Below are 14,780 nucleotides of genomic sequence, written 5' to 3' on the forward strand. Positions count from 1 at the left end.
CAAAGCTGAGGAGCCCCTTTAGAGATAATGTCCTGCCAGCAGCCACACACAGCCTTAAACTAAGGAGGTCTACTTCAAACGCTTCTGCTGTTCGCAATTGTGTTGTCTTGCATGGAGGGGCAGGAAATTTCTCCCATAGGCAGATCCCAGGAGATTTAGGACTTCATAGGTCAAATCAACACCATACTCTCTACCCAGAAACAAAGAGGCAGATATTGACTCTGCAGATGTGACAGCTGTGGTCAAGATCAGAAGTAAAAAACTAGTAGTAAATTATATTATGGTTGCAGATTCCATATGAAGTAGTCTGGTAGAAAACCTTTTACATCTCTGCACGGGAGTTGCTGCCCATCAGCATGAAGTATTAACATCAGCAAGAAGGTGTAGGAAGAGAAGGAAGGAGTAGAGGCCATTTCCAAGCCCTGACCCAGGTTATTTCCCTTTCTCAGTACCTGAGGGAGGATCCTTCCTTCCTTTCTTCTTTTTCTCCTTTATCATCTCTTTTTCCTTCTCCTCAATTTGTCTTCTTTCTGTAGGAAAGACAGAATCAGGGAAAAGCAGAAGCCACGTGCTCCACGCTTTCAGGCATGAAGAAGCAAAAGAATGATGTAAAGGGAACAAAACCTTCTCTTAGGTATGAAAGCTTGATTAATAGGTTTTTTGCTTGCTTCTTCCTGGTAAGTGGAATCATAAGTTTCATGTAAAGAATAGGGAAAAGGAGAGATGTATGACAAAGCATTTATTTTTTCCTGTCAGAAAGCACAGAAGTTGTCTAAAGACCTTTGAATAGACTGCATGTCTAGAAATTAAAGACTTTTCTTTAGTATGTGTTTAGTTACTACTGGGATTTTAGGCTTTAACACTGGATCCAATGAGTCTCCTTGGTGTAACAGTACTGACCGTAAACAGCCATTCCAAAGACAAAATTCTTAAACAAGTTAATCAAAGAAGTTTTGTGATTCAAGTTAGTTTTTCTTTGCAGTTGGTGCCACATGTATTACACTTTCAGTCCAAAATCTACTTTGATAATGCTAGTCATCTATCAGAAAAAGATCCATCTTTTAATAATGTTTCAGTAATATTTTGAACCTCCTCAGAATAAAACCAGAAAAAAATCTTGAATGGCATTCTGAGTATTTGAGTTGTACAGCTTGATTCAGTGTATAAGGATTAATGCAGATTTAAGAATTAAGACTGTTTACCACTAAACTAATCTCCTTTCTGCTAAAGGGAAACATCACACTACAACGCGAGGAAAATCCTGGAAGTTTAATAGATTGAGATTATTTTTACAGTATGAAATCTGTAGTCTAAGAAATATGATTATTTTACTTGTATCTTTAAATTAAGTTTCATCATCATGATATTACGTATGAAGTCGCATCTCATGAGTTTAACTATGTAGGACAGGCCTGAACTGGGCTGCTGTGAATGTACTTAGGAAGGGAGTCATTTCTATGGACTTGCAGGGCAGTTGGCCATTCCCATAGGATTACTAGCAGAGATCACATGATGGAGCGGGGGTGATCAGTGTTCAGCTCGCTCTTCCTGCTCTAGTCTTAGAAAAGGCAATGTGGGCGGAGTATGATTAGTGAGCTCTGTACTGTTCTGCTTAAATCCCTGATATGCAGTGTAGTTGTAGCCATGTCGGTCTCAGGATATTAGAGAGACTAGGTGGATGAGGTTATATCTTTTATTGGACCAATTTCTATTGGTGAGAGAGACATGCTTTCGAGCTCTGTCTCTCTCGCTCACCAACAGCAGTTGGTTTAAATAAAATATTACCTCACCCACCTTGTTTCTCTAAATTCCTGGTGGCATTTTGAGATGCTGGCAGGCTGAACTATCTCCTCTAGGACAGGAATAGACAGGGGAAAAAGAAAAGAATGAGATGAAGGAAGGAGATGATCAGTGGAAGTGTGAAAAGAGCAAAGTAGGGAAGTGAACATTGCAGTGAAAAACGTACAAATTTAAAAAATCAGACTGAAGGAAACAGATATGGAAAGAGATAAAGGAAAAGGGAAGAAGAAAAAAAAGCAAGAGATGCAGTAAAATGTATTTAATAAAACCAATGCAAAATGCCCAGTAGGCCCAAAGTGCCGGTGGTTCATAGGAAAAAGGTGGATCCCCAGAGAAACTCTTACTAAGAGGGAGCCCACACACAAATGCAGCATCACCTGAACTGGATGGAAAGAGCCTGTAACTCAGGAATCCTAGATTGCTATGCTGATAGCAGTTAAGTAGGCTCCAGTAGCCCCTGGTTTCCAAGATGAACTCCATTAGGATACAGTAAAGTGAAGCACGCAACGGAGAAGCAAGGGAGGCTTCTTTATTCAAGGGCAAGGAATATGACAGTGAATGGGCCAAAATAAGAGGAAAAACAGAAAGACAATGCCAGAGGGTCTGGACTGGAGATCAATGCTTATGACAACAGTACAGGTGGCATGGAGATAGTTAATGCCTCTGATGCTGAGGTATAGCCACAGACTGTACCGAATCACTAACACAACCAAAAGCTATCAATATTGAAGCATCCACCTTATGCAGGGGTGGCCAATGGTAAGGCATTTGACACTGAGGTCAATCACTAATACCAGAAAACACTGGCATCCAGAGGATACAGACACTACTGTAGACACAATCTGACAATCACTTGCCTCTTGACTATTACTTCCTTAGTAAGGAGAGAAAAGAGTAACATCGAGAGAACGTCTTTGGAAGGCTTAGTCTTCCGAACGAATTTGACAGACGTCAAGACCGTGTTCAAGGAAGGAGCTGACCCCTCTTCTTATATACAACTTTGGGTGAGAGGAATGGTACCGTGAAGTGAAAAGGTATCAGAATGGTTTGCTAACGCTCTCCCTATTGAATCCAGTGGCATGGGATGTTTTAGCTAAGTCCGAGTGCCAAAGCGTTTCAAGGCCTGATGATCTGCTGGTTTCTGACTTGGCAGAATGAGACTGAGATCTGTGCAGGCTTCCAAGGCAGTTCAGTGCCAGCAGATGACACCCTCATAAAAAGTGAAGTTTAAGGCAGCTCTCCAGGATTATGTATGTGTGAGAACAATTTGCACATAGAATAGTTAGGAAAAAGCTTCTCCCCAAGGGAGGAGAAACACCACATTCATTTAGTGGTGATGGACGAAGCATCATAGGAGAAGCATAGCTTAAAGCATAGCTTAAAGGTGGCCAGCCCTCTGTGAAGGAAGAAGTGGTTCGGGACTATTTAGAAAAACTGGACGTGCACAAGTCCATGGGGCCGGATGCGTTGCATCCGAGAGTGCTAAAGGAGCTGGCGGATGTGATTGCAGAGCCATTGGCCATTATCTTTGAAAACTCATGGCGATCGGGGGAAGTCCCGGAAGATTGGAAAAAGGCTAATGTAGTGCCCATCTTTAAAAAAGGGAAGAAGGATGATCCTGGGAACTACAGGCCGGTCAGCCTCACCTCAGTCCCCAGAAAAATCATGGAGCATGTCCTCAAGGAATCAATTCTGAAGCACTTACACGAGAGGAAAGTGATCAGGAACAGTCAGCATGGATTCACCAAGGGAAAGTCATGCCTGACTAATCTAATTGCCTTCTATGACGAGATAACTGGTTCTGTGGATGAAGGGAAAGCAGTGGACGTGTTATTCCTCGACTTTAGCAAAGCTTTTGACACGGTCTCCCACAGTATTCTTGTCAGCAAGTTAAAGAAGTATGGGCTGGATGGATGCATTACAAGGTGGGTAGAAAGTTGGCTAGATTGTTGGGCTCAACAGGTAGTGATCAATGGCTCCATGTCTAGTTGGCACCCAGTATCAAGTGGAGTGCCCCAAGGGTCGGTCCTGGGGCTGGATTTGTTCAATATCTTCATTAATGATCTGGAGGATGGCATGGACTGCACCCTCAGCAAGTTTGTAAATGACACTAAACTGGGAGGAGTGGTAGATACGCTGCAGGGTAGGGATAGGATACAGAGGGCCCTAGACAAATTAGAGGATTGGGCCAAAAGAAATCTGATGAGGTTCAACAAGGACAAGTGCAGAGTCCTGCACTGAGGACGAAAGAATCCAATGCACCGCTACAGACTAGGGACCGAATGGCTAGGCAGCAGTTCTGCAGAGAAGGACCTAGGGGTGACAGTGGACGAGAAGCTGGATATAAGTCAACAGTGTGCCCTTGTTGCCAAGAAGGCCAATGGCATTTTGGGGTGTATAAGTAGGGGCATTGCCAGCAGATCGAGGGATGTGATCGTTCCCCTCTATTCGACATTGGTGAGGCCTCATCTGGAGTACTGTGTCCAGTTTTGGGCCCCACACTACAAGAAGGATGTGGATAAATTGGAGAGAGTCCAGCGAAGGGGAACAAAAATGATTAGGGGACTGGAACACATGACTTATGAGGAGAGGCTGAGGGAACTGGGATTGTTTAGTCTACGGAAGAGAAGAATGAGGGGGGATTTGATAGCTGCTTTTAACTACCTGAAAGGTGGATCCAAAGAGGATGGATCTAGACTATTCTCAGTGATAGCAGATGTCAGGACAAGGAGTAATGGTCTCAAGTTGCAGTGGGGGAGGTTTAGGTTGGATATTAGGAAAAACTTTTTCACTAGGCGGGTGGTGAAACACTGGAATGCGTTAGCTAGGGAGGTGGTGGAATCCCCTTCCCTAGAAGTTTTTAAGGTCAGGCTTGACAAAGCCCTGGCTGGGATGATTTAGTTGGGATTGCTCCTGCTCTGGGCAGGGGGTTGGACTAGATGGCCTCCAGAGGTCTCTTCCAACTCTGTTATTCTATGATTCTATAAAAGCCACAGATTTGGCTATGGTCATCTTAGATCTGAAATGGTGTGGGAACATCTCTTAGCATCTTAAGAGACCAAATATCCAGAAGAGGTATAAAGCCTAACATTATACACAACTAACTAAATTTAAATATTAGAAGCATTAAAAACTCTCTCGTAAAGGAAGAAGTTGACTGATGAAAGATCAAAAGACACTGTAGTATTCCTGCTTTTTGCCTTGGTTGATCAGAAGGAAACGCAGGGCAGTTGGGACTGTGCACTCTGCTCAAGGGTGGAGAAAAGAACGGCATAAGGGCAGAGGCAAGGTGTGCATACAGCCCCAGCAGACACAGCTATTCAAAAAGGTCAAAGAAGATACATAGAGTAGACTCCAGGCACGCAATGTTCAAAGAATTACTTATACTAATGGAACACTGGTTTTTCTCCAGCCCTATTACTCTCCAGTAGCTGGTTTTAACAACTGGCATTAATCTGCCTGGAAAAACAGTCTATAGCTATTTGAATTTTGACATGTCTACAACCACAATTTGTTTGCTCAGCTTACCCTCTTCAGCCATATCTTCATTTTCTTTTTCTTCTTCCAATTCTGCTTCATCATCTATCTCCCCTCTCTCTTGTTCTAGTTCTCCCTTTGTAACTGGCTTACAGACATCATTTTTTTTGTAGTCAATGTCTTCTTCTATTTTCTATAACAAATTAATCATTTACATTTTTAAACAGATATCTAACATTTATTTTCTAATTTGGGGGGGATTTTGTAAAGGCATATTATTAAAACTGTAAGATTTAAGATAAAAACCCAACTGATTTTATTTGTAAGTGATTTTTCAATTACGTAAATTTATTGCTGCTAGAGGGCATTAAGGTCAAACAAATTACTATCACAAAAAAGGTGAAAATAAAATCAATTTTTCTTTTACCTTGGCTGGCCAGCAGAAGAGTACACCCAACCCTACTGGCAGTGCTAAAGTCAAGATGTAAAGAACCCAAAGCCATGGACGGTCTTCTGCAGCAGTCACCAACTGACTAAACATACCAGGCTGCAGAAAGAAACAAAGAACGAATCACTATAATGAACAAAGTGATGTAGCATTTATATAGCTCATTGCATTTTTCAAAGTACTGTAAAGACATTTGGTAATCTTTAACATCCTGCAAAAGGCTTCTCTTTTGGGAATTTAGGGTTTTTTTTCATTTTCTTTACCAGCTATAATGTTGCACGCACACACGCACTCTCTCTCTAAAGGGCAAGAATATTGTTTATTAAATATTAAGCGACAAAATTTTGTAAACTTGCATCATTAGAGATCTGCAGGTGTTAAAAAAAAACAGCAGCCACACACAGACAGAATACATAGTCATGAGTGGGATGGGCCTGGGAGCCCAAGCACTGAGAGCACAGGCCAGGAATCTACCATTTGAGCTATAAGAGAACTCTTAGGGCTCATCTACACTGCAGGGTAATGTGCTCTATGGAGGTGTGGTTTTGTGCATAAATTGGTCTGTGTAGACCCTACTGTACAAGCTAAACGTTCCCTAGTGCCCTTAACATAGTACTCTTTCAAAACAGCATTACGTTAAAGCACACCAGCAGGGTATATGAGGACCAATTAATGGAAAACATGTTAGTGCGCTTTAGAAATCATACCTTTGTAGAATGCATTACCCCACCATGTAGACAAGCTCTTAGCAATAAGAGGCTTTGCAGTTGCTGGGCACAGCCATTAGAGAGAGTTATGATCACATACAATAGGCCAGAGTAGCATGTGCACATCTTGTGACATAAGCCGGAGCTGTGCGCACACAGGATTTCACAGGTGTGGGCTGTCTCCAGGCAGTGCACATAACGATGGATATGCACATGAGGACAGGGTAAGGGACATGGATTTGATAACTGATGCACACTGTATTTTCAGAGTTGTATAGTGTGTACTCAGAGTGACTTAAGGGCCTTAAATTTGCTTGACAGTAGATTTGCTACATGTCCAGTATCCTTAGTCATTGATCCATTCCTAGAGAGATTACGTATTTAGAGTGAGTATACTATCAAGGCTTTGAGCCTAAAGATCCTACTCTTACTTACCAAGGAGTATTGAAATCTAGGGGTGAAATCTGGCACCACTTGAGTAAATAAGAGCTTTGCCATTGACTTCAGAGAGATCAGGATTTCACGCATATGTAAGCGAAGTGCTTCAAAGGCTTACGTTTGAGAAGAGCGTAGATTTGTAAAAAGCTAAGCAGTCAAACTAGAAAGATTTAGCACATTTCTCAGAACTGTTATCCACTTTGAATAAAAAGTAATCAAATCAATATACTATCTACATTAACAGTAAAATTTTCTAACAGCATATTTCCCCACTTATTTTGGCTACTATAGTTATGGTAAATACTATACCTCATTAGCACTAGCTACCAATTTCTTCAAGCCCCAGCCATCTGCAGCCCATTGATCTGCCACTTCCTTTTCTGAACAGATGATAAAATTATCAAAGAAGATATCAGGGGTCATAGACCACAGCTCTAAACCAACAGCACTGACAGCAGTCATTTCAAATGGGTGAAGATCCTCAAAATAATCTGGGTTAGGGATTTTTTGAGGACTCCAGATACCCTGTAAAAAGAAAAAAGTCGTTAGAGAGATGATAATAAAAACATAAGCAGTGAAGCACTTAAAAAAAAAAAAGCCAAACTTATGCCAGTTAGAAAGGAAGGGGAAGTTACTTACCCTTCAGAGAAGCAAAATTAAAATGTATCTTGCCGTAGTCTCACTCTTGCATGTCACTTTCCTAGAACGTGATAGACTGACCACCTCTAAGTCTTTAAAATTTTTGCTCCCTAAGGGTTGTGCTAGTGGTTGGTAGCGCAAGGCACCTACATCCCTCATGCTACTTGTGGGCTCATCAGTGATTTGAGGCCACTGCCCTTGGAATCCTTCAGTCAACTGTTCATGGCCAATTACAAAAATTAAAATTTGATTATAAAAACTGGAGATAAACAGCAAGACCATTAGGCTTTACTTCTTAAATCCTAAAGTAATCAGCACCTCAAACAGTTATCTCAGGAGAAGTGAACACACAAATCCTCAAAAATGAGGTCTTCAGAGAAGCAGGATTACAAGTTAATAAAAAAACAAGTACTCTCCTTCTCCTAACCCTTGTTCTTAAAGATACATTGCATATGTTCATTACACTGTGGATGTGCGTGCATCTTGGGTACCACTAAGTTTTCCCAATTGGTGACCACCAGATTTGTTCCCAAACCGAGAATATAAAGGGCGAGCTGCTCAGTCCATCCTTCATTTCCTCTGCATAATGATCCTGATAATAGACTTTAATGCATTGGGGAAGGATGGTGGGTCGCGTAATGGAAACATGCAACATATCTTGAAGAACCTTTAGTTATAAGAAAGCGAGTAACTTTCTTTTTTGAGTGCTTACATAACTCCATGACATTGTAGGTGACTTCCAAGTCACTACCAATGGAGGTGGTGCCAGGAGTCCCATCAAAAGGGCTGCAGGACCACTTTTCTCCATTTGCATCTTCCCTTGATGCAGCTGTAACTGCAAGGTGTCTAGCAAAAGTGTGGACCAAGGACCACATTGCTCATTTGAAGATGTCCACAATAGGGACAATTCCCACAAATGCTGTGGAGGCAATATCCACTCTGGTTGGATGCACTGACAAATTCTCAGGAGGTGTGATACCTTTGGCAGCACAGCACATGATAATGCGGCTGGTAATCCGTTTAGAGAGTCATCATGGTCTAACAGAGTGACCCCACCTTTATGCTGCATAGGTTATGAAAAGCTGGGAAGAAACCCAAAAGGGATTTGTTTTGTCTAGGTTAGGACAAGGCAACGACTCAGCACACATCTGAAGCGTGCAGCTATTGTTCATCCTTGTGAACATGTGGCTTTGCAAAAAAGACTGGAAAGTGCATAGACTGATGTAGGTGAAATCAGATACCACCTTGGAAAGAAACTTGGTGTATAACCTAAGATGCACCTTGTCCTTGTAGGATACAGTGTATGGGGAATACATTACCAGGGTGTGATGTTCCCATCTGGTGTTATCTGGACCAGTGATCTGCTAGGTCACTCCAATCCTTGACTCTGGGAGCCAGCCTTACCCTGCTCTGCTATGAGAACCCGCACTCGTGGGATGTTCATGCACAGCCTCTAGCATGTAAGCTGCTCCTTGGATTGCGCAACCGAATGACACTAGCCAATATCTCCGGTCCCAGACGCAACTCTAGGAACCTCTGTCTTGCAGTGTCCAGTTATGCCCGCTGGATGCTGCAAGCTTATACGAGTTTGTCAATTTAACAAAGAAATTGATATGCACCAGGCTTGTTATCCCAAGGGGAGTCTCTGACTCGCTTTAAACCAAATGCACTGCTTCAGGTAGAATAAACAAACAGATTTATTAACTACAAAGACAGATTTTAAGTGATTACAAGTCAGAGCATAAGAAGTCAGATTTGGTCAAATGAAAAAAGCAAAACGCATTCTAAGCTGACCTTAACATTTCAATGCCCTTACAAACTTAGATGCTTCTCACCACACACTGGCTGGTTGCTCTTCAGCCAGGCTCTCCACTTTGATCAGTGCTTCAGTCGCTTGGTGTGGTGTCTGTAGATGTAGGTGGAAGAGAGAGAGGAAAGAGCATGACAAACGTCTCTCCCTTTTATCATGTCCTTTCTTCCCTCTTGGCTTTGCCCCCCACCCCCTTTCAGAGTCAGGTGAGCATTACCTCATCACAGTCCCAAACTGACCAAAGGAAGGGGGGTGACTCCCTCGAGAGTCCAGCAGATCCTTTGTTGTTGCCTGGGCCAGTATCCTTTGTTCCTGTGAGGCTGGGCTGGGTTTGTCCCATATATGCCCTGACGATGTGTGAACTGCCCCTCTGCTTCTGGAGAGTTTTTGCCTGGGCTTGCTTTAAGCCATGAGGAAACATTTTCAGCCTCATAACTATATACATGAAATTACAACCCATAATATTACTAAAAACAGCAATTACTATAACATTATTATAACAACAATGCTCAGTATGTCATGAGCCTTTCGAAGACACTCGACATGACAAACTTTGCATTAAATACCACACAATCATTTTATAAGGATGAACATGGGGGTATAGGATGTTCCCATGAGGTACAGAACATCACATAGGGAATGCAGTTACTCAACCATTCTAGCAGTAGTGATGGTCACGAAGAATGGCACTTTTGCTGAGAGGTGTAATAATCAGGAGGTTAAGGGCTCAAATAGAAGACCCTTAAGAGCTGACTGCACTAAATTCAAGTCCCAAGGAGGAGGTGGATTTCTGATAGAAATAGATAGGCTCTTTCCATCTTTTAGGAATCTGGTTGTCAAAGGACTAGTGAAAACACTCCTACGTTGTATACAAAAGGTGAAAAGCTGAAATTGCAGCCTGGTGCACCTTAATGGAATTGAAAGCTAGTCCCAACTTTGAGATGTAGAAGATAGTCCAAAATATTTTGAATTGTGTAGGAGACTCACTGTGACTAGCTGCCCAAATGGAGAAACACTTCCACTTACTAAGGTAAGTAACTATCATGGAATGTTGCTTGCCCTGCTATTAAGCAGGATGTTCTTAACTGCCACTTAATAATGTGCCTCCTCTGTATTTAACCACTGATGAACTATGCCGTGAAATGTAGCACCCAAGGATTTGGGTGCAATACTCGCCTGTGATTTGGGGATGTCAACTCTGATTTGTGGAAGAAGTAAGGGTTCTGCACAGGTCCAATACTATAGTTGTCTCAGCCAGTCTGGTGCTAAGAGGATCATTCTACTTTGTTCTTGCTTCAGCTTGATAATAACTCTAGGAATGAGTGGCATTGGTTGTACACATACAAGCAGGCCCTTGCCCTACAGGAAAAAGAAAGTGTCTGAGATGGACCTGGGACTGTGACCCATTCTTCAACAAAGCTAGGCACGTTTCCTGTTCTGCCAAGTTGCAAACAAATCCGCTGCTGGAAATCCTCCTATTCAAAACACTGATCCTTGAATGCCTTTGTTGAGAGGCTATTCATGATCCAGGCTGAAGGATCTGCCAGACCATTTTGAACTCCTGGCAGGGTAAGACGCCTTAAGAGTTATCGAGTTCCATATGCAGAAATGCCACAGCCTGACTGCCTCCTGACACAGACTGACACCCAGCACCCCTTGTTTTTTCCCAAAGAATACTGCGGTGATGTTGTCAGGGAGCACCTATATGGTCCTGCCCTGAATGCATGGCAGGATCTGTTGATGTGCTCGGAATATTGCACATGGCTCAAGAACATTTACATGTAACCTAGCCTTGTGAATGGCGCACAAGCTCTGAGCCTGATGATCATCCAAATGACCTCCTTACCTTGTGACTGAAGCGTCCATTACCAAAGTCTGATGGGAGAGACGGACACAAAGGAAATTCCCTGTATACATTGCCCTGACTCGTCCACCAATTTAGAGACAACAGACCCTGACTGAGATGCATACTAGTTTGTCCACAACATGAACCTGGGGGTGGTAGACTCACTTGAGCCATGCCTGCATTTCCTGGAGGTGCAGCCTGGCGTGAGGGGTTGCATATGTACAAACAGCCATCTAACTTAGGATCCTGATGCAATTCCTCACTGTGGTTCATGGCTGATCCTTGAACCATGCACAGAGGTCATGTTTTGTCTTGGCAGTGGCTGAGTCTAGGACTACCCCAATGAACTCTATTTTTGGAAAAGTGACATGACTTGACTTCTCTGTTTATTTTCACACCCAAGCTACTGAACAAATGGAGAGTCCGACAAATACTGGTCTCTACCCGGAGTGACCCTGTGCCAGATAATTGTCCAGGTAGGGATACATGTGGACATCCTCATCGTGGAGATAAGTGCCTGGCAGTGGTGACAGTCTGATAAAAGCCTTGGTGCTGATGATAGTCTGAAAGGTAGAACAGTGAACTGGTAATGATCTCCTACTACCATGAACCTCAGGAACCTGCTAGGATGGATTGCCACATGGAAGTAGGCATCCTGTAAGCCAAAGGCAGCATCTTAGTCTCCCAGATCTAAAGAAGGGATAACAGAAGCTAGGAAAACTATATGGAACAACTTTAAACTTTTTGATATATCTGTTTCGGTTCTGAAGTTCTGGAATGGGTCCAAGAACCCCTCTGGCTTTGGGTATTAGGAAATATTGGGAGTAAAAACGTCAACCCAATGTGGAAGAGGCACTTCCTCTATGGCTCCCAAAGAATGCAGAATCAGCACTTTTTATCTTAGCACAGACTCATGAGATGGGTCCCTGAAAAAGGAAGTGGAAAGGGGGAATGGAAAGAAACTATAGGGTACATCCTGATGCCATTCTGCTTAGCACCCACTTGTCTGCGGAGATGCTCTGCCATGCATTTAGGAAATGGGATAACCTATTCCCAAAGGAAGAGAAAAAAGCCAGAGAGCGCCAAGCTGGTAAGCATGCTGTGTTTGACAAAAACGTCAGACAGGCTGCTTTGAGGCTTGTGGTTGCCTGAATGAAGTGACCAAGGAGGTAGAAGGCAGAGGCCACCTCCTTTTCTTTTTGTCTAAATGGTCGGACAGCCTGTAGGGGTAGAATTGCTGTCTTGGCTGGAATTGAGGATGATATTTTGTCCACTTTGTAGCCAGCGTGTAACAGACTTAGGAACTTCAAAACTGCTCTACTCTTTTAATGTGTGTAAAGCCTCTCCAGTCTTAGAGGTGAAAACCAGCACAGTCCTCAAGAGGAAAGTCTTCAGTAACCTGTTGTACTTCAGCAGGAATCCTAGACACCTGCAAACATGAGGATCAGTGCAAAGTTACTGCTGTTACCATAACTCTTGCCACAGAATCTGGTGCATCCAAGGAAGCTTGCAGAGCTGATCAAGAAACCAGACAGCCTTCCACCAAGGAGGTCTGGAACTATTCCCTAGAGCTTTCAGGCAATTTATTTACAAAATGAGATAGACTCCCAATTTCAATAGTCATTCCAAGTCAAAAGGACCTTGTGGTTGGCAGCGCAGAGCTTTAATCCCACAATTCAATAAATCTCTCTCCCAGAAACCTCTAGCTTTTCTGCATCCTTTTCTTTGGGGGTAACCTTAACTTGATCTTCAGAGTGCCTTTCATTCACAGGGGCCTATACCAATGAAGGGAGCAGGGTGTGAACACAATTGCTTGAACCTTTAGGATGGAATCTGGTATTTGCACTCCATGCGCTTAGCCACTGGTGGAGGAGATATGGGGATCTGCCACAGTGACTTGATCGGCTGCACTACTGCCTAATTTATAAGAAGTTCTACCTTCTCTGCAGTTGTTGGGTGCTAAAAGTCTATAAACATGTGAAGATTCTCCTCCACCAGAACACTAAGAAATATAACCATCTTTTCCAGCAGCTCTTGGTAGAATTTATAGTCATCCAGTACGTGGGAGGAAGCTTCCGGTATGGCAGCTTCATCTGGTGATGATGAATTCAGAAGAGACAAGGCAGAACCTTCCTGAGGTTGATCTTGCACTGCTGGGGCAGACTGCTGTTCCAAGGCAGGTTGGGGAAGGTCCATCAACTCTGTGTCCAGAGGCTATTTGGTAGTGACTATTCGTAGTCTCTCACTACTGGACAGGGAAGCCTCTGTCCTGGGCAATCTGCTTCCATGAAGAAACAAATGTTGGTCTGGATGATGGAAGCATCCTTCAAGACATCCAAAATGGCCAGTGAGAGGGCTGTTATGGTACCAGAAGCCAGTTGTACATAGACCAAGCTTCTCAATCGCCGGAGCGCCTCGAGGCAGAGCATATTCTGTGAAAGCAGGAACAGGTTCCAGAAGAGGCCCTGGACTCTCTAAAATGAGAGACTTGGGAACTCACTTCCAACTCTGATGAGGAGTAATAGTACTCTGAAGGCAAAGGCAGAGCATTACCAGGAGGAGTCCTCAGAGACCAAGACAGGGATCCGTGTTGAGACGGAGGTCACCGGAAGCAGCAGCAAAAGCTTCCTGACTATCGGTACTGTGTGATGAGATGGAGTCAGTACAAGGGGTCTAGACAGTTTCTGGGGAGGCTGATAAACGTGATACCAGATAGGTCCATAATAGACCCTATTATCAGTGCTGATAAGCATGGCACATGCCACAGTGCTGGTACACAATCTCCATCCTGAATCAGTGGTGAATGACAGTAACAAAAGGGCACAATAGGTTCCTTACAGCTGCAAAGGCCTCTGGCATTTTCAGCACGGAAAATGATGGTTGCCCTGCTGTAATCTGCAATGGCAGATCTACCGCCGTCACTGATGAACTAGTGGCCTTGATGGTCCCAGGGTGGATATCAGAGTCAATGGCTCATCTCTGTGTCACTGTGAGACAGTGCCGGGGAGCAGCAAGCTGAAAGGCATACTTTATCTTCAGTATGAGTAGGCTTCTTTTGCAGAGGAGGACTTTGAAGAAATCAATGCCATCTTCTTATGCTTCAGAGGCTGGGAGGGGTCCAACCTCTTATATCCCAAAGAGGACGGCCCCAGGGATGGGGATCTCCTATTGCCTCTGTCCGTTGGCAAGACCGGGGGAGAACTCGCAGAAGGAGAGGTCAATGAGCTCCGTCGTGCCAACTGAGGGGGTTCCAAATGCAGATAGTGAACAGCCTCCATGAGAATACATTTAAGGTGCTCTCCTCCCTACTTCTTTGTTTCTGCATTTGAAGCCATGGCAGATAGGACACCCGTCTCTAACATGACCCTCATCCAAGCACTTTAAAACAGCAATTTGCAGGTCATTATCAAGCATTGTCTTCCAACAGCCAGAGCAGGGCTTAAAACCATAGGACCTTGGCAAAGGCTCCCCCGGTATCAGGCAAAGCCTGGAGGCCTGCTGGATCAAATGAACAAATGAAAACAAAAAGAAAAGCTGAAGAAAGGTGTCCAAATGACGAAGCAACAAGTACCGCTAAATAAAATGAGCTAACTACAACTATAAGGAACTTTGTTC

General features: G+C 43.5%; 1 protein-coding gene across 1 annotated transcript in view; it reads right to left on the reverse strand.

The window, feature by feature from the left end:
• CLGN (calmegin) overlaps positions 1-14,780 on the reverse strand; it is an 84,442-nt gene that overhangs the window by 10,988 nt on the left and 58,674 nt on the right. The window contains 4 exon segments of the mRNA XM_027825252.3: positions 453-530; positions 5,329-5,470; positions 5,705-5,824; positions 7,180-7,395. Of these exon segments, the coding sequence (XP_027681053.3) occupies positions 453-530; positions 5,329-5,470; positions 5,705-5,824; positions 7,180-7,395 (556 nt within the window).

Source organism: Chelonia mydas, chromosome 4, assembly GCF_015237465.2.
Source record: "Chelonia mydas isolate rCheMyd1 chromosome 4, rCheMyd1.pri.v2, whole genome shotgun sequence".
Classification (NCBI taxonomy): domain Eukaryota; kingdom Metazoa; phylum Chordata; order Testudines; family Cheloniidae; genus Chelonia; species Chelonia mydas.